This window comes from Ranitomeya variabilis, chromosome 2, assembly GCF_051348905.1.
Source record: "Ranitomeya variabilis isolate aRanVar5 chromosome 2, aRanVar5.hap1, whole genome shotgun sequence".
NCBI classification, from domain to species: Eukaryota; Metazoa; Chordata; class Amphibia; order Anura; family Dendrobatidae; genus Ranitomeya; species Ranitomeya variabilis.
In genome coordinates this window covers 254,747,259-254,774,085 of record NC_135233.1, presented here as the reverse complement: position 1 = coordinate 254,774,085, position 26,827 = coordinate 254,747,259, and the positions used below count along the sequence as shown (strand labels likewise).

At 44.9% G+C, this 26,827-nt stretch overlaps 1 protein-coding gene across 3 annotated transcripts in view; it reads left to right on the top strand.

The window, feature by feature from the left end:
* The first annotated feature begins 11,487 nt into the window (after positions 1 to 11,487).
* Positions 11,488 to 26,827, top strand: part of NTNG2 (netrin G2) — an 83,049-nt gene continuing 67,709 nt past the window's right edge. The window contains exons 1-3 of one of the 3 annotated variants that reach the window (XM_077284720.1): positions 11,488 to 11,717; positions 12,015 to 12,463; positions 21,113 to 21,965. In XM_077284720.1, coding sequence (XP_077140835.1) covers positions 21,753 to 21,965 — 213 coding nt within the window. In that variant the 5' untranslated portion in view covers positions 11,488 to 11,717; positions 12,015 to 12,463; positions 21,113 to 21,752. Of the gene's footprint in view, positions 11,718 to 11,889; positions 12,464 to 21,112; positions 21,966 to 26,827 lie in introns of those variants that run through there. The other 2 variants (XM_077284718.1, XM_077284719.1) reach the window with 2 other exon arrangements.

The window sequence follows — 26,827 nt, the reverse complement described above, 5'->3', positions numbered from 1 at the left end:
AGTCTGAGGATGGAAAGCAGACGAAAAAGACAAATCTATGCCCATCCTAGCACAGAATGCCCGCCAAAATCTAGACACGAATTGGGTCCCTCTGTCAGAAACGATATTCTCAGGAATACCATGCAAACGAACAACATTTTGAAAAAACAGAGGAACCAACTCGGAAGAAGAAGGCAACTTAGGCAAGGGAACCAGATGGACCATCTTAGAGAAACGGTCACACACCACCCAGATGACAGACATCTTCTGAGAAACAGGCAGATCCGAAATAAAATCCATCGAGATGTGCGTCCAAGGCCTCTTCGGGATAGGCAAGGGCAACAACAATCCACTAGCCCGAGAACAACAAGGCTTGGCCCGAGCACAAACGTCACAAGACTGCACAAAGCCTCGCACATCTCGTGACAGGGAAGGCCACCAGAAGGACCTTGCCACCAAATCCCTGGTACCAAAGATTCCAGGATGACCTGCCAACGCAGAAGAATGAACCTCAGAGATGACTCTACTGGTCCAATCATCAGGAACAAACAGTCTACCAGGTGGGCAACGATCAGGTCTATCCGCCTGAAACTCCTGCAAGGCCCGCCGCAGGTCTGGAGAAACGGCAGACAATATCACTCCATCTTTAAGGATACCTGTGGGCTCAGAATTACCAGGGGAGTCAGGCTCAAAACTCCTAGAAAGGGCATCCGCCTTAACATTCTTAGAACCCGGTAGGTACGACACCACAAAATTAAACCGAGAGAAAAACAACGACCAGCGCGCCTGTCTAGGATTCAGGCGCCTGGCAGACTCAAGGTAAATTAAATTTTTGTGGTCAGTCAATACCACCACCTGATGTCTGGCCCCCTCAAGCCAGTGACGCCACTCCTCAAAAGCCCACTTCATGGCCAAAAGCTCCCGATTCCCAATATCATAATTCCGCTCGGCGGGCGAAAATTTACGGGAAAAAAAAGCACAAGGTCTCATCACGGAGCAGTCGGAACTTCTCTGCGACAACACCGCCCCAGCTCCGATTTCAGAAGCGTCGACCTCAACCTGAAAAGGAAGAGCAACATCAGGCTGACGCAACACTGGGGCGGAAGAAAAGCGGCGCTTGAGCTCCCGAAAGGCCTCCACAGCATCAGGGGACCAATCAGCAACATCAGCACCCTTCTTAGTCAAATCAGTCAATGGTTTTACAACATCAGAAAAACCAGCAATAAATCGACGATAAAAGTTAGCAAAGCCCAAAAATTTCTGAAGACTCTTAAGAGAAGAGGGTTGCGTCCAATCACCAATAGCCTGAACCTTGACAGGATCCATCTCGATGGAAGAGGGGGAAAAAATGTATCCCAAGAAAGAAATCTTTTGAACCCCAAAAACACACTTAGAACCCTTCACACACAAGGAATTAGACCGCAAAACCTGAAAAACCCTCCTGACCTGCTGGACATGAGAGTCCCAGTCATCCGAAAAAATCAGAATATCATCCAGATACACAATCATAAATTTATCCAAATAATCGCGGAAAATGTCATGCATAAAGGACTGGAAGACTGAAGGGGCATTTGAAAGACCAAAAGGCATCACCAAATACTCAAAATGGCCCTCGGGCGTATTAAATGCGGTTTTCCACTCATCCCCCTGCTTGATTCGCACCAAATTATACGCACCACGGAGATCAATCTTAGAGAACCACTTGGCCCCCTTTATACGAGCAAACAAATCAGTAAGCAGTGGTAACGGATATTGATATTTAACCGTGATTTTATTCAAAAGTCGATAATCAATACACGGCCTCAAAGAGCCGTCTTTCTTAGACACAAAGAAAAAACCGGCTCCTAAGGGAGATGACGAAGGACGAATATGTCCCTTTTCCAAGGACTCCTTTATATATTCTCGCATAGCAGCGTGTTCAGGCACAGACAGATTAAATAAACGACCCTTAGGGTATTTACTACCCGGAATCAAGTCTATGGCACAATCGCACTCCCAGTGCGGAGGTAGTGAACCAACCTTGGGTTCTTCAAAAACGTCACGAAAGTCAGACAAGAATTCAGGAATCTCAGAGGGAATAGATGATGAAATGGAAACCAAAGGTACGTCCCCATGAGTTCCTTTACATCCCCAGCTTAACACAGACATAGCTCTCCAGTCGAGGACTGGGTTATGAGATTGCAGCCATGGCAATCCCAGCACCAAAACATCATGTAGATTATACAGCACCAGAAAGCGAATAACCTCCTGGTGATCCGGATTAACACGCATAGTCACTTGTGTCCAGTATTGTGGTTTATTACTAGCCAATGGGGTGGAGTCAATCCCTTTCAGAGGTATCGGAGCCTCCAGTGGCTCCAAATCATACCCACAGCGTTTGGCAAAGGACCAATCCATAAGACTCAAAGCAGCGCCAGAGTCGACATAGGCGTCCGCGGTAATAGATGACAAAGAACAAATCAGGGTCACAGATAGAATAAACTTAGACTGTAAAGTGCTAATTGAAACAGACTTGTCAGGCTTCTTAGTACGCTTAAAGCATGCTGATATAACATGAGTTGAATCACCACAATAGAAGCACAACCCATTTTTTCGTCTAAAATTCTGCCGCTCGCTTCTGGACAGAATTCTATCACATTGCATATTTTCTGGTGTTTTCTCAGTAGACACCGCCAAATGGTGCACAGGTTTGCGCTCCCGCAGACGCCTATCGATCTGAATAGCCATCGTCATGGACTCATTCAGACTCGCAGGCACAGGGAACCCCACCATAACATCCTTAATGGCATCAGAGAGACCTTCTCTGAAAATCGCCGCCAGGGCGCACTCATTCCACTGAGTAAGCACAGACCATTTGCGGAATTTTTGGCAGTATATTTCAGCTTCATCTTGCCCCTGAGACAAGGACATCAAGGCCTTTTCCGCCTGAAGCTCTAAATGAGGTTCCTCATAAAGCAACCCCAAGGCCAGAAAAAACGCATCCACATTGAGCAACGCAGGATCCCCTGGTGCCAATGCAAAAGCCCAGTCTTGAGGGTCGCCCCGGAGCAAGGAAATTACAATCCTGACCTGCTGTGCAGGGTCTCCGGCAGAGCGAGACTTCAGGGACAAAAACAATTTGCAATTATTTTTAAAATTTTGAAAGTGAGATCTATTCCCCGAGAAGAATTCAGGCAAAGGAATTCTAGGCTCAGACATAGGTGCATGAACAACAAAATCTTGCAAATTTTGTACCTTTGTGGCGAGATTATTCAAACCTGTAGCTACACTCTGAAGATCCATTTGAAACAGGTGAACACAGAGCCATTCAAGGATTAGAAGGAGAGAAAGAGAGGAAGGCTGCAGTATAGGCAGACTAGCAAGTGATTCAATTAAGAGCACACTCAGAACTAGAGGAAAAAATAAATAAAAATTGTAGCAGACTTCTTTTTTCTCTCCTTTCTCAGCCAGTAATTTAACCCTTTTTTGGGCCGGTCAAACTGTCATGATTCTCAATGGCGAGAGAACATAGCCCAGCATATATGAGAACTAGCTCTTGGAAGATGGAAACTATACTGACCATGAACTAAACCTGCCGCACAACTAGAAGTGGCCGGGTAGCATGCCTACGTTTTTTAACCCTAGATGCCCAGCGCCAGCCGGAGAACTACCTAATCCTAGCAGAGGAAAAGACAGTCCTGGCTCACCTCTAGAGAAATTTTCCCAAAAGGCAGACAGAGGCCCCCACATATATTGGCGGTGATTTTAGATGAAATGACAAACGTAGTATGAAAATAGGTTTAGCAAAATCGAGGTCCGCTTTCTAGATAGCAGGAAGACAGAAAGGACACTTTCATGGTCAGCAGAAAACCCTATCAAAACACCATCCAGAAATTCCTTTAAGACTCTAGCATTAACTCATAACACCAGAGTGGCAATTTCCGATCACAAGAGCTTTCCAGACACAGTAACGAAACAGCAGCTGTGAACAGGAACAAAATGCAAAAACACAAAAGGACAAAAGTCCAACTTAGCTGGGAGTTGTCTAGTAGCAGGAACAAGCACAGAAGGCTTCTGATTACATTGTTGACCGGCAAGAAACTGACAGAGGAGCAAGGTTATATAGCGACTCCCACATCCTGATAGGAGCAGGTGAACAGAGGGGATGATGCACACAAGTTCAATTCCACAAGTGGCCACCGGGGGAGCCCAGAATCCAATTTCACAACAGATATGATGCCCACATTGCTATATACTACGTGGGCTTGGCAATATACTACATGGGCTGGGCAATATACTACGTGGCTGGGCAATATACTACATGGGCTGTGCTATATACTACGTGGCTGGGCAATATACTACATGGGCTGTGCTATATACTACGTGGACTGCGCAATATACAACGTGGGCTGCGTAATATACAACGTAGGCTGCGCAATATACAACGTGGGCTGCGCAATATACAATGTGGGCTGCGCAATATACAATGTGGGCTGTGCAATATACTACGTGGGCTGCGCAATGTACAATGTGGGCTGCGCAATGTACTGCGTGGGCTGCGCAATGTACTGCGTGGGCTGCGCAATGTACGGCGTGGCTGTGCAATATACTACGTGGGCTGTGCTATACACTACGCATACATATTGTAGAACACCCGATGCGTTAGAATCGGGCCACCATCTAGTACTGTATAATGGCCACACATGACGCTCCATACTGTATAATGGACACACATGATGCTCCATACTGTATAATGGCCACACATGATGCTCCATACTGTATAATGGCCCCAAATGATGCTGCGTACAGTGTACTGGCCCCACATGATGCTCCATACAGTATAATGGGCCCACATGATGCTGCATACTGTATAATGGCCACACATGATGCTCCATACTGTATAATGGCCTCACATGATGCTGCGTACAGTATACTTGCCCCACATGATGGTCCATACAGTATAATAGCCCCACATGATGCTTTGTACAGTATAATGGCCCCACACGATGCTGGGTACAGTATAATGGCCACACATAATGCTGGGTACAGTATATTGGCCCCACACGATGCTGGGTACAGTATAATGGCCACACATGGTTACCCCACCCCCATCATTGCCTTCTCCATCACTACACACACACCTTTCACCGTGCACCCTCGCAGCAGCCGGCAGCTTCCACTCCCACGGCGCTGAATGGTGTCATCCATCTGCGCCGCTGACTGCTCACGTCGCTGCAGCTGTGATACGCCATTGATAAAGACCTCTCCGTGTCTCCTGTGCCAATCAGTGTCAAAGCGAGGAGCAATATCTGCTCCGATCCAACACAGCCAGCGTCCGCTCCGTACACCTCGTGCACACACGGCTCCACTCCGTACACCTAATACACGGCTCCGCTCCGTACACCTCATACACACACGGCTCCACTCCGTACACCTCGTACACACACGGCTCCGCTCCGTACACCTCGTACACACATGGCTCCGCTCCATACACCTCGTACACACACGGCTCCACTCCGTACACCTCGTACACACACGGCTCCGCTCCGTATACCTCGTACACACACGGCTCTACTCCGTACACCTCGTACACACACGGGTCCACTCCGTACACCTCGTACACACACGGCTCCACTCCATACACATTGCACACGCTGCTCCGCTCCATATACCTTGTACACACATGGCTCTGCTCACCTCGTACACATGTGGCTCTGCTCTGTACACCTCGTACACATGTGGCTCTGCTCTGTACACCTCTTACACACGTGGCTCCGCTCCATACACCTCGTACACACACGACTCTGCTCCATACACCTTTCACACTCTGCTCCGATCCGCATACCTCTTACACACATGGCTCCGCTCCGTACACGTTTTACACACACGACTCTGCTCCATACACCTTTCACACGCTGCTCCGCTCCGTCCACCTCGTACACACACGGCTGTGCTCCGTACACCTCATACACACGGCTCCGTACACCTCTTACACACACGACTCCGCTCCATACACCTTTCACACGCTGCTCTGATCCATACACCTCATACACACACAGCTATGCTACATCCACACTGTAAACACCTCCTGACCTCACACATACGCTTACCCTCATCCAGCGCCATGACAACCAGCAGAGTCCTGTACACGGAGGTCCTCCCGATCATGTGACCCCCTGACTCCTCCCATCCTGTGACTTCATCACAGGTCCTGTGTGCACAGAGCAGCCAATATGTGGTGTGCTGCTCTGCGGGTGCAGGGGCTCAGGGAGCTGACCGGGTGATATTACACACCTCCCAACCAGTGCGGGACAACTAATGTCCCGCCCGGGATCGCAGGGCTGACTGATAAAATCGGGACAGTCCCGCTGGATCTGGGACGGTTGGGAGGTATGTTTCCATCCTGGCAATTGTCAGGGGAGAAGAAAGTGTTGGACATGTTGGATTTCTACATGCCCAGTCCTTTTGGTTTCAAGTGATAGCAGCAAACACCAGAGGAATGTGTCAGCAGCTTTCTCCCCTTTCCCCATTGAGAACACCTGCGGGAGTCCAGTGTGGATGTCTATGGAGGGTCAGAAGTAATGACTGTTTGACCAGCTATGGAAGGTGTCTGGCCTGCTGAACAATTAATATGTCTTCCATGGTCAGCTGCTAAGGCAGGGAACAGGTTTACAAATGTTGTACCTCCAGCTAATATAATTGTCCCTCAGTTAAGTTTGTGCTTCAGAGCTGCGCTTCCTACTGAAGACAGAGTGCTGCATCCATTGTAAAGGCCATGAAGAGCTGTCTGCAGCCCCCCAGCACAGGGGTACGTAGGTCATCTCTTCCTGATCGCTTGTGTTGGTGACTCCTACTATTCTAGGAGAAAGAAATGACCACATGGAGCCCAGGAGACTGTCTTCTCTTAAGGCTCTCAAACATTTTAATAAACGGAGGGTGCTGTAATGGGAAGGAAAGCGAGATTTACATGAAAATATATTATTCTTTCTCCAACTGTTTTTCTTTTTTTTTAAAGTTCATTGTGGTGTCTCCTGTCCTTGTACTGGGGTTGACTCCTGACAGTCATCACCTATATATTGGACACCATTATGGCAGTGGTAGTTTGAGACAATTACATTATTACGTTTCTAAAAACAGTGCCACCCATGTCCATGGCTGTTACTGCAGGCAGGTAATTGGGGCTGATGCAAAGTAACAGCCATGGATGAGGGTTGCGCCTTTTCTTGGGGTGCTAGTACTTTTACACCTCTTTGGAGAAGTTATTTTTTTATATACAGGGTGGTCCAAAAGTAGGTGGACAGAAAATAATAACATTTATTTTGATTTATTATTTATTTAGAATTTTTATTCTGTTAAACCAGAGAGTTATGTGACACAAAATAGTTAATAAATAACATTTCCCACATGTCTACTTTACATCAGCACAATTTTGGAAACAAATTTTTTTTTGTTAGGAAGTTATAAGGGTTAAAAGTTGACCAGCGATTTCTCATTTTTACAACAAAATTTACAAAACCATATTTTTAGGGACCACCTCACATTTGAAGTCAGTTTGAGGGGTCTATATGGCTGTAAATACCCAAAAGTGACACCATTCTAAAAACTGCACCCCTCAAGGTGCTCAAAACCCCATTCAAGACGTTTATTAACCCTTCAGGTGTTTCACAGCAGCAGAAGCAACATGGAAGAAAAAAATGAACACTTAACTTTTTAGTCACAAAAATGATCTTTTAGCAACAATTTTATTTATTTTCCCAAGGGTAAGAGGAGAAACTGGACCACGAACGTTGTTGTCCAATTTGTCCTGAGTACGCCGATACCCCATATGTGGGGGGGGGGGGGAACCACTGTTTGGGCGCATGGCAGAGCTTGGAAGAGAAGCAGTGACGTTTTGGAATGCTGCCCCTGGTGTACCTAAACAGTAGAAACCCCCCACAAGTGATCCCATTTTGGAAACTAGACCCCCCAAGAAACGTATCTAGATGTGTGGTGGGAACTTTGAACCCCAAAAACCATGTTTGATAAATCTCCCCCTTCATAACCCTATTACACATACTGTCCACCTACTTTTGGACCACCCTGTATATAACTTTTTGTAACTTTGTTACTTCTTCCTCTATATTCCTGACTGCAGCCTTGCTGTCTACTGCAGGGGCTGACTGATAAATAAGCCAGGCTCTTCCCTGCGCTCCCCAGTGGGTTGTGATGAGATCCTTGTGCACAAACATCCTTGGCAGATGAAGGAAGACAGAATTAATAGCTGCTTCTCCTCTCCCACATTAATTAAACAGCAGAGGTCATGTAGAGACAACGCCCTGAAGAGTCAAAGGAGCGCAGGACTGGTCAGAGTGCTGATCGGAGAGACTGGTCCATACAGGGTGGTGCTCAATCCCATCAGGCAGTGAGTTATTTACTGCCTGTGGTGGTTCCCCAATACAGCTTGTCTATACATGGTGGTGCCGAATACTGAGCGTGCAGGGACTGCCCATACAGGGGTGTTCTTAACTAGAGTTGAGCTAATTTGTTTGGAATCTGAATTTGCCATATTCGTGTCATATTGGTGCCTCATTTGTGCCGAATTTATGTTTGATGATCGGTTCGGAACATGTTCAGTAATTTCTACTCTCATTGACTCTAATGACGTTTGGCTGTGTTCAACAAATATTGCACAAACAATATTCACTGCCGATCATAATCGGAACCGAATTTTGAAAAATTCACTCAACTCTATTCTTAACCCAAGTGTGCAAGAAATATCCATGCAGAGGAGTGCTCAACTGTTCAGAGACTGTCCATGTTGGGTAGTACTAGTGCTCAACCCAAGTGTTCAGAAACAGTCCAAGTTGGGTAGTACTAGTGCTCAACCCAAGTGTCCAGAGACTGTCCATGTTGGGTAGTACTAGTGCTCAACCCAAGTGTTCAGAGACTGTCCATGTTGTGTAGTACTAGTGCTCAACCCAAGTGTTCAGAGACTGTCCATGTTGGGTAGTACTAGTGCTCAACCCAAGTGTCCAGAGACTGTCCATGTTGGGTAGTACTAGTGCTCAACCCAAGTGTTCAGAAACAGTCCAAGTTGGGTAGTACTAGTGCTCAACCCAAGTGTCCAGAGACTGTCCATGTTGGGTAGTACTAGTGCTCAACCCAAGTGTCCAGAGACTGTCCATGTTGGGTAGTACTAGTGCTCAACCCAAGTGTTCAGAGACTGTCCATGTTGTGTAGTACTAGTGCTCAACCCAAGTGTTCAGAGACTGTCCATGTTGTGTAGTACTAGTGCTCAACCCAAGTGTCCAGACACTGTCCATGTTGTGTAGTACTAGTGCTCAACCCAAGTGTTCAGAGACTGTCCATGTTGTGTAGTACTAGTGCTCAACCCAAGTGTTCACAGACTGTCCATGTTGTGTAGTACTAGTGCTCAACTCAACTGTTCAGAGACTGCCCATTTTGGATAGTACTAGTGCTCAACTCAACTGTTCAGAGACTGTCCATGTTGGATAGTACTAGTGCTCAACTCAACTGTTCAGAGACTGTCCATGTTGGGTAGTACTAGTGCTCAACCCAAGTGTTCAGAGACTGTCCATGTTGTTTAGTACTAGTGCTCAACTCAACTGTTCAGAGACTGCCCATGTTGGATAGTACTAGTGCTCAACTCAACTGTTCAGAGACTGCCCATGTTGAGTAGTACTAGTGCTCAACTCAACTGGTCAGAGACTGTCCATGTTGGGTAGTACTAGTGCTCAACCCAAGTGTGCAGAGACTGTCCATGTTGTGTAGTACTCGTGCTCAACTCAACTGTTCAGAGACTGTCCATGTTGGGTAGTACTAGTGCTCAACCCAAGTGTGCAGAGACTGTCCATGTTGGGTAGTGCTTATCCCAAGTGTGCAGAGATTGTCCATGTTGGGTAGTGTTTATCCCAAGTGTGCACAGACTGTCCATGCAAAGAAGTGCTTATCCCAAGTGTGCAGAGACTGTCCATGTTGGGTAGTGCTTATCCCAAGTGTGCAGAGATTGTCCATGTTGGGTAGTGCTTATCCCAAGTGTGCAGAGACTGTCCATGCAGAGGAGTGCTTATCCCAAGTGTGCAGAGACTGTCCATGAGCCTGTCCTGAACCTGTCATCAGAATTTTGCTTCGTTAACCACAGGCAGTGTCAGGTCGGCGCCGTTATACTGATTAAAATGATACCTTGACGAAATCTGTCTTGTTGTCGCTTAGTCTGTGTTTGCAGTTTTGCGTTGATGAGATTCTCGTGTTTCGGGTCGGCCTGGGGGGCTGTGGGCGGGGCTTTTTTTGGTTTTGTGGCCTCATCATCATTCTGGGCTTAAATGACAGGTCACTGAACCTTCAGTGACCTGACTCATATTTTAAATACTGCACTTTTGCAATTAATACTCTGGTCTCACAAAATACTTTGCTTCAACAAAATGCTGCAAGCGGCGGAAGATTAAGAGTATCGCTTGCCGATAGATGCTACTGCACATGCGCCGGCACAGTTTTGTTAAAGCAATTTTTTTGAAGACCTGAATATTAAATGCGCAGGCACAGTATTTAAAATAGGAGGCAGCTAATTGAAGGTTCAGTGACCTGTCATTTAAGACCAGAATGATGATGATAAGGCCAGAGCCCCAAAAAACCCTCCGATATTCCCGCTCCAGAGCATGAGCATCTCATTAACTCAAAACTACAAACACATATTAAACAACAACCACAAGATGGATTTCTTCAACCCAGGTATCATTTCAATCAGTGTAACCGTGCCAACTTGACAATGCCTGTAGTTTACGCAGCAAAATCCTGATGACAGGTTTGTTTTAACATAAGGGTGCGCAGACTGCCTATGTAGGAGAGTATTTAACCTAAGTGTGCAGAGACTATCCATGCAGGAGAGTGCTGAACCCAAGTATTCAGGGACTTTCCATGTAGGGGAGGGCTGAACCCAAGTATTCAGGGACTTTCCATGTAGGGGAGGGCTGAACCCAAGTATTCAGGGACTTTCCATGTAGGGGAGGGCTGAACCCAAGTATTCAGGGACTTTCCATGTAGGGAAGGGCTGAACCCAAGTATTCAGGGACTTTCCATGTAGGGGAGTGCTGAACCCAAGTATTCAGGGACTTTCCATGTAGGGGAGAGAATAACCCAAGTATTCAGGGACTTTCCATGTAGGGGAGAGAATAACCCAAGTATTCAGGGACTTTCCATGTAGGGGAGAGATTAACCCAAGTATTCAGGGACTTTCCATGTAGGGGAGTGCTGAACCCAAGTATTCAGGGACTTTCCATGTAGGGGAGAGATTAACCCAAGTATTCAGGGACTTTCCATGTAGGGGAGAGATTAACCCAAGTATTCAGGGACTTTCCACATAGGGGAGAGATTAACCTAAGTGTGCAGAGACTGTCCATCCAATAATTGCTAATTTCTTGCAAAGGGTGCTTAATTCTAGCATGCGAGGAGCTGTATATAGGATGATCCTGAGTAGTGAGCGTGCAGGAACTATCCATACAGGGTGGTGCTGATCAGATGAAGATCTCCATTCAGGGTGGTGCTGAATTGTCGGAGTTCAGGGAGTTGTTCTTGCAGGGTGGTGCTGAATCGATGGAGCTTTCTATACAGAGTGCTGCTGATTAGCAGGAAGAGTTCATACAGGGTGGTGCCGATCAGATCAGGCTCTCCATACAGGGTGGTGCCGATCAGATCAGGCTCTCCATACAGGGTGGTGCCGATCAGATCAGGCTCTCCATACAGGGTGGTGCCGATCAGATCAGGCTCTCCATACAGGGTGGTGCCGATCAGATCAGGCTCTCTATACAGGGTGGTGCCGATCAGATCAGGCTCTCCATACAGGGTGGTGCCGATCAGATCAGGCTCTCCATACAGGGTGGTGCCGATCAGATCAGGCTCTCCATACAGGGTGGTGCCGATCAGATCAGGCTCTCTATACAGGGTGGTGCCGATCAGATCAGGCTCTCCATACAGGGTGGTGCCGATCAGATCAGGCTCTCCATACAGGGTGGTGCCGATCAGATCAGGCTCTCCATACAGGGTGGTGCCGATCAGATCAGGCTATAGATACCGAGCTGTGTGAGGACCTGTCCACAGAGCTGGAGCTGCGCGCTGTGGTCCCTGCACACACAGTGAGGCGCCTTTAAGAAACACATTGCTCTGTGGTGGGATGGTGCACGGAGCTCTGGAGGAAGTTACGCAGCCTGGATCGTGCCCTGAGATAAAAAGCTGCGATTGAAAGTGATGGCTCAAGGATTTAGCCTCAGTAATAACTTGGAGAGGTAGGAAGCGGAGGGAGATTTCCTAAGCCGCTGCCATCTGCCTGTGTCTGGAAGGAGCGGAGCGTCCTGCGCCGGGGGCTGCAGACTGGACGGAGACCCGGGATAGAAAAAAGTTTGCAGGTGGTTTGTGCACCGGAATCTGGGGAGCGGCGACTGATCGCTGGATCATTACCGGAATGTAAAACTCGCGGAAATCTGGAAGTGGAAAGTGCGCGGACTGCGCAGCGGTAAGGAGAGCAGCCCTCAGCGGTACCGGGGGCAGCACACAGCTAAGGGGTCAGCGGGGGCTCATGCGGGACCACAAGCCTCAGAGGTACCGGGAGGGCGGAGGGGGTCGACAACCACCTGGACTGGGGGGCAGCACACACATCTATCTATGTATCTGTCACATGTATATCAATCTATCTCCTATCTGTCTCTCTTTCTACAGATCTATCTATCTATCATCTCATTCTATCTATCTATCTATCTATCTATCTATCATCTCATTCCTTCTATCTATCTATCTATCTATCTATCTATCTATCTATCTATCTATCTCATTCTATCTATCTATCTATCTATCTATCTATCTATCTCATTCCTTCTGTCTGTCTAACACATACAGTGTGTACTTAGTATTTCACAGTCTGTGGGAAGTTTATTAGTTACAAAGTTCCTTTCCTTCCTCTCGCCCGTCACCCAGTGGGTCCAGGGCTGTGAGTTACCTGGAGGGGCCCTTCTCCCAGCTGTGGATATGTATATATGTATACTCTTACTGGGCTGTGTGGAGGGCAGTGAGGTTTCCACATTAGTGCTTCAGGAGGATGTGATTGGAATAGAAGTTTGGCTATGAGCCCCCTCTCCTCGCCCCCTGGGTTGTTGGGTTTGCAGTCAGCACAATGGAGCTGTAATGTCACATTAGTTTGTGTGTGAGGCTCCTGCCTCTCTCTCTCATAGTTAGTGGATCAGTTCATGGAAACATTTGCAGTGCAAGCAGATTCTCCCCAGATTGACAAATAAACAGCAGCCCTGATACTTGATCTGCATATTAAGCCATTTTATGACATATTCAGATCTGCATTCATCACTCTATAGTACCCGCATTTCTGCTGCTCTCGGGGAGTTTTCTTAACTGTTAGCACACTCTGCACATAGAGAGAAACTACTCCAATTACTGGGCAGGCAATCTGTGTGTGTGCTGTGGAATACTGGGATAGATGGGTTTATTTATGTATTATTCTAGATAGATAGGAAAGCTACATTGATATACATAGATCATTCATAGATATGAGGGATAACTATAGCTAGGTAATGGGTAGTTTGGAGATAGATGGATATATATGTATATATATATATATATATATATATATATACATAACATAGATATGAGCAATAGATATATAGGAGAGCTACATAGAGATAGATACGAGAGATAACTTGATATAGATAATACATACATGTGAGCAATAACTGCAGCTGCATAGTTATACTAAGAAATATAGATATATATGTCTATATATATAATATACATAGATATGAGAGATAAATAACTGAGATAAATAGATACATTTGCAGTAAATTTCTAGATGGATAAATATGAGATAGATAATGTGAGATAGATTGACAGCTACATTCTGGATAAATATGGGATGGATACAAGATGAGTAGATAGTTCAGACATCAGCAGGACAGTCGGACATTATATCACATGACACCATAGATGATAAATCTCTTAGACACATGATCTCTTATCCGAAGGTTTCTTCCAGCCCTCGCACTTCGTCCTCCAGGACAGGAGTAAATGGCTTCTCTGAGAATGAACCTGTTTTTTTAGAATAATGATATGATGTTTCCCCTCCGGTGGTCCTATACTCCGTTTACACCTATAGTGCACCTAGTGTAGGGGTCCGGGATTAGTCCGACATGACCCTATATAAGCACAATCACTAATATCATTTATGTATGAAGCCTCGGCGCTCCCTGGTACAGGCTGCTGCAGAACATCCCATCTGTCGTTGCTTCTATGCCATGTCTGTGCGCTTCATTAACTCATTGGGGCACATGCATGGTGGCCGTGGTGAGCGCTGCTTTTTAGCCCTGTACCTAAGTACCATGGCCTATAGTTCCTTGTGGCACCTGCCTGTCCTTCCCTTTGGATGTATATGGACATCTGCTATGCCCTTATGCTGGGTGCTCATCCTAAAATTACCAGCAGAGGTTAATATAGCAATGATTGGCATCACAAGTCCCCCCGCTATCACTTTCTGCTCATCTCGGGCTCCAGGACCTGGGTGTGACTGCAGCCTCTGCCCTCCCTTTAATAACTGTTCTGAATTGTGATTAAGGGGATGGTTATGGGGTGCAATTAGTGGGGTCCAGTCCCAACAATAAGGTCCTGGAGTCTCAGTGTGTCCCTGCCAGGCTGCCCGCGCCATACACGGAAATAATGACACAATGGCGCTGATGATATTATAGCCAGGGCAAGATACACTGAAATGGGACACTAGTAATTGGAAAGTTAGCGCCATCCCATGACCCCATACTTGGCTTGTAGGCCTTGTTATTGGAAATGGCAAGAACGAGTAGAATGACAAAGCAAACAAAGGAGTCCGGATATAAAACTTCACCAATTTATTAGTGCAGCGAAAAAGGTTCCAGGTACATTAAAAATATTGCATCAAGGTAAAAGAAAGAAAGGGTTAATGTATCTCGCAAAATGTCGACTCAATAGAAAGAAAAAAAATAACAGAGAGAAAAGGGAAACTCAGGTTTATGTATCCAGCGACAATCTAATTTCATGTTCACAATACTCGGCTTATCAGTCCCCAGTGGTGAGTAAGTTCTTCTAAAAGGAGGGAAGAGTCATCGATCCTCAGCTCCGAGCCTGGATGTAATAATGTCTGCTGCTGTACAGGCCCGCCACATCCCGGGAACAAACTTCTATGGGGTCGTATTGACACCATGCCCCAGCGACCTTGGGGACGACTTGGAAGGTCGCCTTCACACACAGCGGCCGTGGCGCGGTTAGTACAAGGGCGGCTGAGGTTGTAGGGTGTAAATATCTACAGCCGGAAGGTGTAAATGTGAACGAGTGCGAGAATGTCCATTATTCCTGTAGAGTGGAAGTAATGAGAGCAAATATATTTCACAATTAAAGAAGTCTTCAAAGGATTAGTCTGTAAAATTAACTGGTAGCGTGCCAGCGGAGAGGATGGATCGATGAGAGATAGAAAAACATAGCGGGTAGATAGATAAATTGAAAGGTAAAATAAAATATATTTAATAATTTTTAAAAAGTCCTTAAAACCTCAGACTGCAATATGATTGTGCCAGAGGGGGGATAGATGGATGTGAGACAGACGCAGTTTAAAATAATATATTCAATTTTTTGCATATTTCTTTGCATACGGTGGCTGCTGTATTCTGTAGATGATATAAAGCAGTCACAGCAGCTTGTACCTGTTCACATTTGATTCATTCTGTAAAAAGATATTGGTCATGTTTTTAGACACTTAAATAGCTGATAGATAATAGATAAATAAATAGGACATAGATAACAGATAGATGATAGATAGGAGATATATAGTAGAGAAAGGTAATAGATATTAGATAGATAGATAATCGATATTAGATTCATAGATAGATATGGGATAGATGGATAATACAGAGAGATAATAGATGTTAGATAGATAATAGAGAGATAATAGATATTAGATATGTAGATAGATAATAGAGAGAGAGAGAAAGATAATAGATGTTAGATAGATGGATAAAGACAAGGCAAAATAGGAACACTCCAAACACACAAAATAAAAGTTTGTGCGGACTCTGGACCTGTGCAGCGGTTTCTACCTGTGATCACCCTGGATCGCGGCACATTATGTGCTAGAACGTATTATGGCTATTTCTCATTCAGCGCTGACACTTTGTAGCAATCTGTTGTACATAACGATGTTAATGAATGGATGATGTGTCCACACTTTGCACACAACTTTCCCATGCTTCTGAAAAGCTGATTGTATTTTTGGGAGCCGAAATCTTACCCAAGATATAGGTCAGTGGTGTTCTCCGCTGCGTTGCACACTTGGCACGCTGCCTAATTTGTCTTCTCTGTTATGTCATCACCCAGGCTTTACACCCCCGTTATACCAGGGTGATGCTTTTACTTTTCTCTCTTGATAGATACATAGATGTGAAATAAATAGGAGAGATTTTAGATAGATGTGAGATAGAATACCATATCTGTCTAATATCTCTAACACCACATTATCTGTGTTTTACATGGGACTGCACTGAGCCCAATTGTTTTATGTGTAGCCAGCTGTCAGGGGGCTAGTTCTAGCCTTTGGTCTCCTGTGCCCCTGTGGATGTAGTGGATGTCTCGCACATAGCCCTTTCTGTCTGTATAGTGAATGTAGCGGCGGTGGTATATCGGAGATACCAGATGCTTCACTTTGGTCGCCAATATATGGAAACACTTTAAATTACAGATTGTGCTCTGCTACATCACCGTACACACATATATACATGTCAAACGCGTGCGTATTTAATGAATGGGACACAGATGTAGCGGCACTATTAGTGGATGATTTCAGCACCTTGACTGCAGATAAATAATACATCGCCCATTCTGTTACCTTACAGATATCTACAGGCTCATTACATCAAATCCCCTCATTAAGGAGCCTGGTGGCTGGTGCATCTGCTCACCAACTCACTTTAAAGAGCCCAGCTGGGAGGGGGGCACAAAGTTTCCAGATTATCATCTCCCAGTTATGACTTTATTTCAGAAAATGTGCAGATGTAGCAGAGTGGAATCCATCGTACACACTTGTTAGGGCTGTATTGCTTGCAAATTGTAATTATTCACTGGGTTTTCATATTATGGTAGGCTTTACTGCAGTCCTATGTAAAACAGCATGTATCTGATCAATCTAGCGGCCAATGAATTGAGGATTGCTGCTCAGTTTCTTTTTTACAATGTTATACTATATGGCTCCAGCTTTGCTACATTTTCAGAGGCTGAAAACCACACCTGCCTTGATGGTTGCCTGCCCCTTTAAATCCTGGATTTTTCTGTATTCTGTGCATGGAAATTAGGGAACACGATTGTTCTCCATGTAACTTACAGTGTAATACTCTCCCTATCTAACAATATCTCTATTTAAAATGACACAAAACTCATATCTGTCCTCTCCCCATCTGCTGAGCAGGCGAATAAAATCTCTTGTACTCTGTTATCACCCTAGGGTGAAAATGTAGTTTCTTTTAATACGTTGAATGATAGGAGAGACAGAAAACCCCCTGTTCCCCATGACAGCTATTTTATGTCACATATCTCCGCCAGAGACATTTACATCCCTGCTTGTGACTGAAGTCAGCCGCTGCTCTTATAACGCTCCAGACTGTGGGCTTATCGGACCTTTGATCACTGACTGCACTCAGGTTCTCAAAAGTAAACCCTGACATCCTACATAAACCTGTTATCATCTTTTATTCATGATTTCTATCATAACACGTACTCATGGAAAAGTCTGGAACTACTATAATATCGCACAACATGTTCTGTATATTATAAAACACTACTGTTGTTGCATCCAAGAATATATTACTGTAACACTGACCCTGTATAAGAACATAACTACTATAATACTGCCCCTATGTGCAAGAATATAACTACTATAATACTGCTCCTATGTACAAAAATATAACTACTATAATACTTCCCCTATGTACAAGAATGTAACTACTATAATACTGCTCCAGTGTACAAGAATATACTATAATACTGCTCCTATGTACAAGAATATAACTACTATAATACTTCCCCTATATACAAGAATATAACTACTATAATACTGCTCTTATGTACAAGAATATAACTACTGTAATACTGCTGCTATATACAAGAACATAACTATAATACTGCCCCCTATGTACAAGAATATAACTACTATAATACTTCCCCTATGTACAAGAATATAACTGCTATAATACTGACCCTATGTACAAGAATATAACTACTATAATACTGCTCCTATGTAGAAGAATATAACTACTATAATACTTCCCCTATGTACAAGAATATAACTACTATAATACTGCTCCTATGTACAAGAATATAACTACTATAATACTGCCCCCTATGTACAAGAATATTACTGCTCCAATACCAGTTCAGTCGTTTAAATGATGATTTTCCGTCATAACCTCTTTTGCGCGCTCAGCACTGATTACAGACAGTATACTGTATATGCTGCCTCTTTGCTCCCACCTCCTTTTACTAAACCTAAAACTCCTAATATAATCATCCCTGGTCACCATCTTGGGTGTCTATAAAGTTCCGAATTTGTCATATATTTCTTTTAACCTTTAATAATCGGATCGTTATTAATTATCCCCAAAGCTTTTGTGCAATGTTCAAGTGTCTTAGAATAATATTGGCTCCAATAATAAGCGCTGTCTCTTTAATGCATTCCATCCCTATTTGTTCCCTTTTAAGGGTTAATTATTCTATTATCGGAGATTTAATGAGGTTTTTTTTTTTTTGGGCCGCACAGTTTCCCTCCTGCACTAGTAACACTTGTGGCTGAAAAGTCTCTGGCATTAATTGGGAACCGCATGAGACGTGAGGTTGTGTAGTTGAGATGGCGGACAGGAGCCGCCATGTAATAATCCTCCGCAGGCATTAATGGCGGGGCGGGGGTGAAGATGAGGTGCCCTGCTCCGTGCAATCTCAATAACGTTCGGATCTGGGGGATGAGAGATGGATTTTTGGCCGCTCTAGTCATTTGTCTCAATCAGGTGGTCTTCACATTTGGGAGGGGGACGAAAGAGACCTTAACGCAGATATATGAATGCTATAACTCAGATCAATGTGTGCATACTATTCCCGCAGCACCCGGCCTGCAAAACCTAATATTTGCTCTTGATTTTCTCCCAGATTTCATCTCTGACCCTTACTGCATGAGCATGCTTGGTCACTGTGTCATAATAAAGTCCTAAATCCTCTTAAAGGGGCAGGACGCCATTTTCTGTGAACACTGCGAATATGCAGACAAGAGAAAAACTCATTTAATTAGTAAAATCCCTTCAATCTGGTCTACAAATTCCTTTAATGTGTCATCTGATGGTCTATAAAGTCTGATAATCCAGGAGTAAACCAAAGAAAATTGAATCAAAGGCTACAGTTTTTTCTTAGAATTTTGATTTTCTGCATGTTTTTGTTTAAATAAAAAATATCAGTTTGATACTCAATGTTCTAATCTGACACATCCCTTTAATTTCAGAATAAAGGAATTTACTTCAAATGATGGTTTTGAAATTCTGATAATCCAGGAGTGGACTGAACATAATACACTCGGCAATTTTTATTATTAGCATTTTGATTTGGGGCTTTTTTAAATGTTTGAGTTACCCCTGTAGATACAATGTGGCCCTTGGAGAGACTGGGCCCAGCCCCGGGAGCTGCCATCTCTGACTGATGGAAACATGTGCAGAACTCTGTGCAGAGCAGAAGGAAGTGGGAAGGGTCTCATGCTGGGGGCGCTGTGTCATTTTTGCCGGTACGCCCCCTTTTTCCGCGTCTGCCTTAGGCCACGCCTCCCCTTCCCGTCGCCCTCGTTACACTGTAATCTCCACTGTTTTTTAATATACACATTTAATATATACGGAAGTGAAATTTTAATTTTTAATTCACTTCTGTTACGACCTAAATTGCTTTTCTCTTGTAAAATATTTAAACCCTGTTCGCGGATGCGGCTCCGGTCGGCGGACACAAACACGATTTCTCTATTAGTTTTATGGGATTTAATTGCTGCATCTCCCACGTTGCCCTTTGTCGCTTTGTTTAGTGGTTAATATAGGTTTCCCAATTAAATGCCGTCCGTTTGTTCATCCTAATAATCCCCCCTCGGGATGAAAACATTTTTCTAAATACCTTATTCCTTTTGATAAGAGCCCCACTGGCTGTGTCCTCATGACAACACTTCCTGTCCCTGTGATTTTATTAGAGCAGTGGACCTCATGGCTACTGATCGGGTCATGCTTTGCTCAATTCTGATTGGTTAGTATGGTGCCGAGCGTCCATATGATAAAACAGAATACGCAGAGCCCAAGGCCAAGAAGTGTTGTCAGAGAGATGCATACATCTGCATTTACTGACACATTGCAAAGAACTTCTGGGCTTTTTACTTCAAATGGATCTGTCCTTGTAGTAATGGGAATCTGCTTTCAGTGTACTCACTCCGGGTTGGTCTTATGCCTAAGCCCTGTAACCAGTCTAAAGAAGCAAAGCTGCAGTGTAAAGCAAGGAGAGTCAACAACCTGATCCTCCAATGAGACGCTAGGCTCCAAACGAGTACAGCCAGTGATTATAGCTGTATTCTAATAGAGCAAAGATGTAGTATAAAGCATAGAGGAGGAGCAATCTGAATGCTGAGACAGGAGAGGATAATTCAGACTACCACTGACTCCAGCAGGCAATGCCGCTAAGCTGGAGTCATGGGTTTTAGCCATATTCTAATAGAGCAGAGATGTAGTATAAAGCATGGATGAGCTCCAGTTTAGTGCTGAGACAGGAGAGGTGAATCCAGACTACCACTGACTCCAGCAGACAATGCCGCTCAGCTGGAGTCACCCAATGGAGCAGAGCTAAATAGAAGCTAATGCAGTATCACCCACAGGTAGTGTCTTCTGTGTGGACATTTAGCTTATTTTTTCCCTTGTGTTATGAAATAAATGCAGTAATTCTGCAAGGAAAGCGATGTCTCCATAGAAAAGACAAAGCATCTGTTGTGTGGATGTGGTTGGCAGATAAAATAGCTGAAGATCGCGTTCCAAGGCACGTTGTTGTTTTTTTTCCCCATGTAAACATGTCCGCTATATCCTTGCAGGCGCTGCTGGTGGATAACATCCCTCAGTTCCTGGACTGGAGATGAACACGAGGACGTCTCACAAAGAAGACCGCAACGGTCCCTGATCACACAGGCAAGCTCTCCTCCCAAGGTTTGGTTCCGATGTCAGTGGGTGACACCTACAGAGTCTTGGGTCTAATGATCCTGGAGTTTAGAGTTCTTACATGACCAAGCTTGGATCCAGCAAGAGTGTGGAAGGTCAGTGGACACTTTGTGTGGACCTCCGAGCCTAAAGATGAAAAGATGTCCACCCTCTAGACCTGTGAAGAGTAAAATGAGTCCATGCTCTCGTCCTGATCTGTGCACCAGAGTTGGCTGTCTAAGTCTTCCCTAACACCTTTATGAGTCAATGCAGAGACAAAGAGACCCAGATAGTTGGGAAATATCTATGCATCACCTAGAACGTCTTCTAGATGTTCTGTCCAAGATTTCTAGATCTTTGAATGTACCACACATGACTATCCTCCCGTAGCCGCACAGCCCAATTGCATCGGTATTAGAGCCAATGAGGTGTTTCCATGCTGATCCTGACAGTAGCAGATAAGCCCCCTGAAGTTTCCCCTCTACATAACTTGGTCATCTCCACTCCAGGAGGACACCACTGTCCGCTCCAGCTGCCATGCTGCCTTTGGCTGTCTTCATCTTACACTGCTTGCCTATGGCATTGGGACACTATGACATTTGTAAATCCTGGGTGACATCTGATGATGGCCCATCCTGGGAATATTATGCCTGTCAACCAAAGCCTATGGTGATGAAAGAGTATGCTATCCTCAAGGTGGACCCTCCTGGAATTACCTGTGGTGACCCCGCGGAGTACTTCTGTACACACGTAAGTACTGTCTTGCCTAATGGTGAGGAATAGATACAAAACTGGTCCCTGAATGTCTCATTTCATGACCTCATATCAAATCTTGAAGATAGGATTTGTCTAAAGGCCCCGTCTCACATAGCGATTTACCAACGATCACGACCAGCGATACGACCTGGCCGTGATCGTTGGTAAGTCGCTGTGTGGTCGCTGGGGAGCTGTCACACAGACAGCTCTCTCCAGCGACCAACGATCAGGGGAACCTCTTCGGCATCGTTGAAACTGTCTTCAACGATGCCAAAGTCCCCCTGCAGCACCCGGGTAACCAGGGTAAACATCGGGTTACTAAGCGCAGGGCCGCGCTTAGTAACCCGATGTTTACCCTGGCTACCAAAAAAAACAAACAGTACATACTCACCATCTGATGTCCGTCAGGTCCCTTGCCGCCTGCTTCCTGCTCTGACTGAGCCGCCGTACAGTGAGAGCAGAGCGCAGCGGTGACGTCACTGCTGTGCTGTGCTCTCACTGTACGGCGGCACTCAGAGCAGGAAGCAGACGGCAAGGGACCTGACGGACACCGAAAGGTGAGTATGTACTGTTTGTTTTTTTTGGTAACCAGGGTAAACATCGGGTTACTAAGCGCGGCCCTGCGCTTAGTAACCCGATGTTTACCATGGTTACCAGTGAAGACATCGCTGGATCGGTGTCACACACACCGATTCAGCGATGTCAGCGGGACCTCAACGACCAAAAAAAGGTACAGGCCATTCCGACACGACCAGCGATCTCACAGCAGGGGCCTGATCGCTGGTACGTGTCACACATAGCGAGATCGCTACTGAGGTCGCTGTTGCGTCACAAAACTAGTGACTCAGCAGCGATCTCGCTAGCGATCTCGCTATGTGAGACGGGGCCTTAAGACTTAAAACCAAGGACATGCATCCCAATTACACAGAAAAAGCTGATGCCAAGGGGCCCAATGGGTGCAGGTGCAGAACTCTGGTTGGCTCAACTCTGCTTTTAATCGGGTGCTCTGCCCAAAACCTTTAGTAGCACTAGTTAATTAGCAAACATAGAAGGGGTTAACTACTGTATCTCAGGAGTACCATCCCCTGCTAGCTCCAGATGCCCCTCAAGCCCATTAGAACTGGCATCTGCCCTTTTGCCTGGCAGTGACTCCAGCCCTTGGACCATATGTCCTATTTACTGGGGGGCTGGTCAAGCAAATCCGCACCAGCAAAGAGATGTCATTTAAAACTTTTTTTTGCTACTTAATCTGACAATTTATTACTATTTTCTATAACTAATTTGCAAATTGAATCCACAACAAATGTAAATAAAAATCAGAATCTAAGTTTCCAAACATTACAAATAAAAAAAAAGATTTGCACACAGATAATGTGTTTTTGAAGGTTTAAAAAAAAAGTTCTATCAGATCGGATGACGTATTGAGACGTGCCATCATAAACATTCCACAATTATCCTGGGTGATCAGTATTCCTCTTCAATAATCTGTCTTTCAAATGAGCTGATTTTTATTTTCCGTGATGAAATATTGATGTGTTTGCTGCAAGGTCCTCTCAGAAGTCTCTCTGTATCCAGCGTTCATCCCGCATAAGCTTTTAAACATCACTACCCTTTTCCTACTTTGTAGGCATTTCTGAGTCTTCCAATCAATAATGCACTTAGGGCCGATGGTAGTTTATGTTGAGCACAAGGCCTGGACCACTATCCTGGGGCCACTGCTCCGGAAAAGAGAAAGACACAGCCCCAGAATTTCCTTCTATCTAATTACATGTTGTACAAGAATATAACTACTATCATACTGCCCCCAATGTACAAAAATATAAGGACTATAATACTGCTCCTATGTACAAGAATATAACTACTATAATACTGCCCCTATGTACAAGAATATAACTACTATAATACTGCCCCTATGTACAAGAATATAACTACTATAATACTGCTCCTATGTGCAAAAATATAATGACTATAATACTGCCCCCTATGTACAAGAATATAACTACTATAATACTGCCCTTATATACAAGAATATAACTACTATAATACTGCCTCCTATGTACAAGAATATAACTACGGTACTATAATACTGCCCCATGTACAAAAATATAACTACTATAATACTGCTCCCTATATACAAGAATATAACTACTATAATACTGCCTCCTATGTACAAGAATATAACTACTATAATACTGCCCCCATGTACAAAAATATAACTACTATAATACTGCTCCCTATATACAAGAATATAACTACTATAATACTGCCTCCTATGTACAAGAATATAACTACTATTATACTGCCCCTATGTACAAAAATCTAACTACTATAATACTGCCCCTATGTAGAAGAATATAACTACTATAATACTGCCTCCTATATACAAGAATATAACTACTATAATACTGCCCCCTATATACAAGAATATAACTACTATAATACTGTCCCCTATGTACAAGAATATAACTACTATAATACTGCTCCTATGTACAAGAATATAACTACTATAATACTGCTCCCTATGTACAGGAATATAACTACTATAATACTGCTCCTATGTACAAGAATATAACTACTATAATACTGCTCCTATGTACAAGAATATAACTACTATAATACTGACCCTATGTACAAGAATATAACTACTATAATACTGCTCCCTATGTACAGGAATATAACTACTATAATACTGCTCCTATGTACAAGAATATAACTACTATAATACTGCTCCTATGTACAGGAATATAGCTACTATGATAGCAGAAAATGCACATAAGGGGGTGTCCATCCCTAGAATGTTATTGGCCATGTGTGGTTTTGGGGGAGACGTGTTGTGCAGATGTCATATAATGACCGTTCCTTAGACTTCTGCCCAGGTGGGCTCCTTTCCTTCCCTTTCTTGCCATACATGTTGTTAATTAGCAGTGTAGGGTCCCTATGGGCAGTGATCAGATTGTGGCAGCGGAGAGGTGAGAGCTCTTTAGCGCTTCTCTTGGAGCTGACTGTGGTGTCAGGCGGGTGACAAAACGTGTGATGCCATGTCTGCCTTGTGTGATGTTCCTGTGGTTGGATTTACACCCTTCTTGTGCTGTTACTGTAATGTGCAGGTGTTAAGGGCCAGTTGACTTGTTAGGTTTTGTTGCATATAGGGGTGGGCAACGCTTGTCACTGTGTGGCCCTTTAAATTGTCTTTGGCATGCTCGGCCATCTTTGTGCAGAGCTGATCTGTGCTGTACCCAAGGGCTGTACATGTAGAGCAGCTCTGAGAGGAGCACTTGGTCCCCACAATGGCAGAGATTGGAAGAAGTAGCGCAGCAGTGTGGGCTGTCATGCGTCCGACGCGGCTTTTGTAGTCTGGCCAAACCTCCTGGATCCTGTGTAGCGTAAATCATACATTATGTAAATGAGACGTCTTTTGGAGGATGCAATTGCGTTAATGGAAGAAGCATAAGGAAGCTGCAAGGATAAAGACGTTCTCCTAATCCCGGGCGGCGGATGTCTCCTTGTGTCGCAGGGCTTTGCTATGTATTGTAGCTAATCACTAACATTTTAAGGGACTGTCCAGATGTATGTAATTTGAGCCTGTGGTACTACAACTCTCAACATGGCTAAGACTTACTGCCTAATATAAAAGTTGTTTGAGGTCTGATACTTCTGGATATAAGCAATGAATGTCCCCAATCACTGACAGCAAGAAGAGCCTCGAGAAAGGGAAGGAATCAAAATGTAAAGTGTTGAGATAACCAGCGCCCCCACAGGATGCTTGTGATAGTGCAGCTCAGCTCCATCACTGCACTACAATGCCGGTTACCTACAATACCAGACACAACCTGTGGATAAGGGAGGAGCTGGTTAAGTAATGATAACATGTTGCTTCTATTTCTGGATCACCTCTTTAAGATTTGATTACAGAAGACAAGTTAACCACTTAAAGGTACAGTACATTGCTCCATGAGTAGCAAGAATCCCATTTTCAGGATAGAGAAGTGGAGGCACTGGTGACCCCGACTCTGGTGGCTGAGATAGCCCGTCCCCGACTGCATTACTGCGGACCACCATTGCCTGCCATGAGGCCGCTGTGTCCTAGCGATATGATATCAGGGAGTCCAGGGGGCAGCGCGGGGATCACTGCGCAGGAATAAGACACCTTATTTCCCATGTCCCTCTGTAAGAGATGAGGTCTGACAACCACTATGAAGGCTGCAGCCTGAGAAGTTGTCACTTGGGAGTTGCTAGGTTCTTGTGCTCTTGATACGTTGTAGGGGACGCATTACTGATTTTTCAGTTTAGTGGCCGGGAAGGGTCGGTCCGTAATTCCTTTCGTGCCACGGGTTTTTAAATTGCACAGTCCCCCGGCCCGACCCTGTCAGCCCCCCACGTGTATGTGTGGCTTACTGCCCAGCAGATGGGTGCGGAGGCCTCTGCGTAGATCAGGACGGTCGGAGTACAGATGGCGGGGAGGGAAGGATGGGGGACGGGTGACCCTGCCCGATCCTGCCGCTCTCAGCCCAAGCAGGCACATATTATCCTCTTATCCCTGGTACAGGCGATTAACCCCCAGCATACCAGGCTTCTCCCTCCTGTAGGGACCTTGCCTGTTTCACCTCCATTGACCACCTGCCCCTCTCGGCTCTGGCACCGCTGTATTGGGGCTCGGCAGACAAATCCTCGCTGTCACATCTCATCCAAGGCTAATTAATGTGAATTATCGCCATCGTGCCACTTGTACATTGACCTGAAAGTGTTAGGCCTCGTCCACACATTAAGTATTTGGTCAGTATTTTACCTCACTATGTATAAGCCAAAACCAGGAGGGAACAATCAGAGGAAAAGTATAATAGAAACACGTCACCACT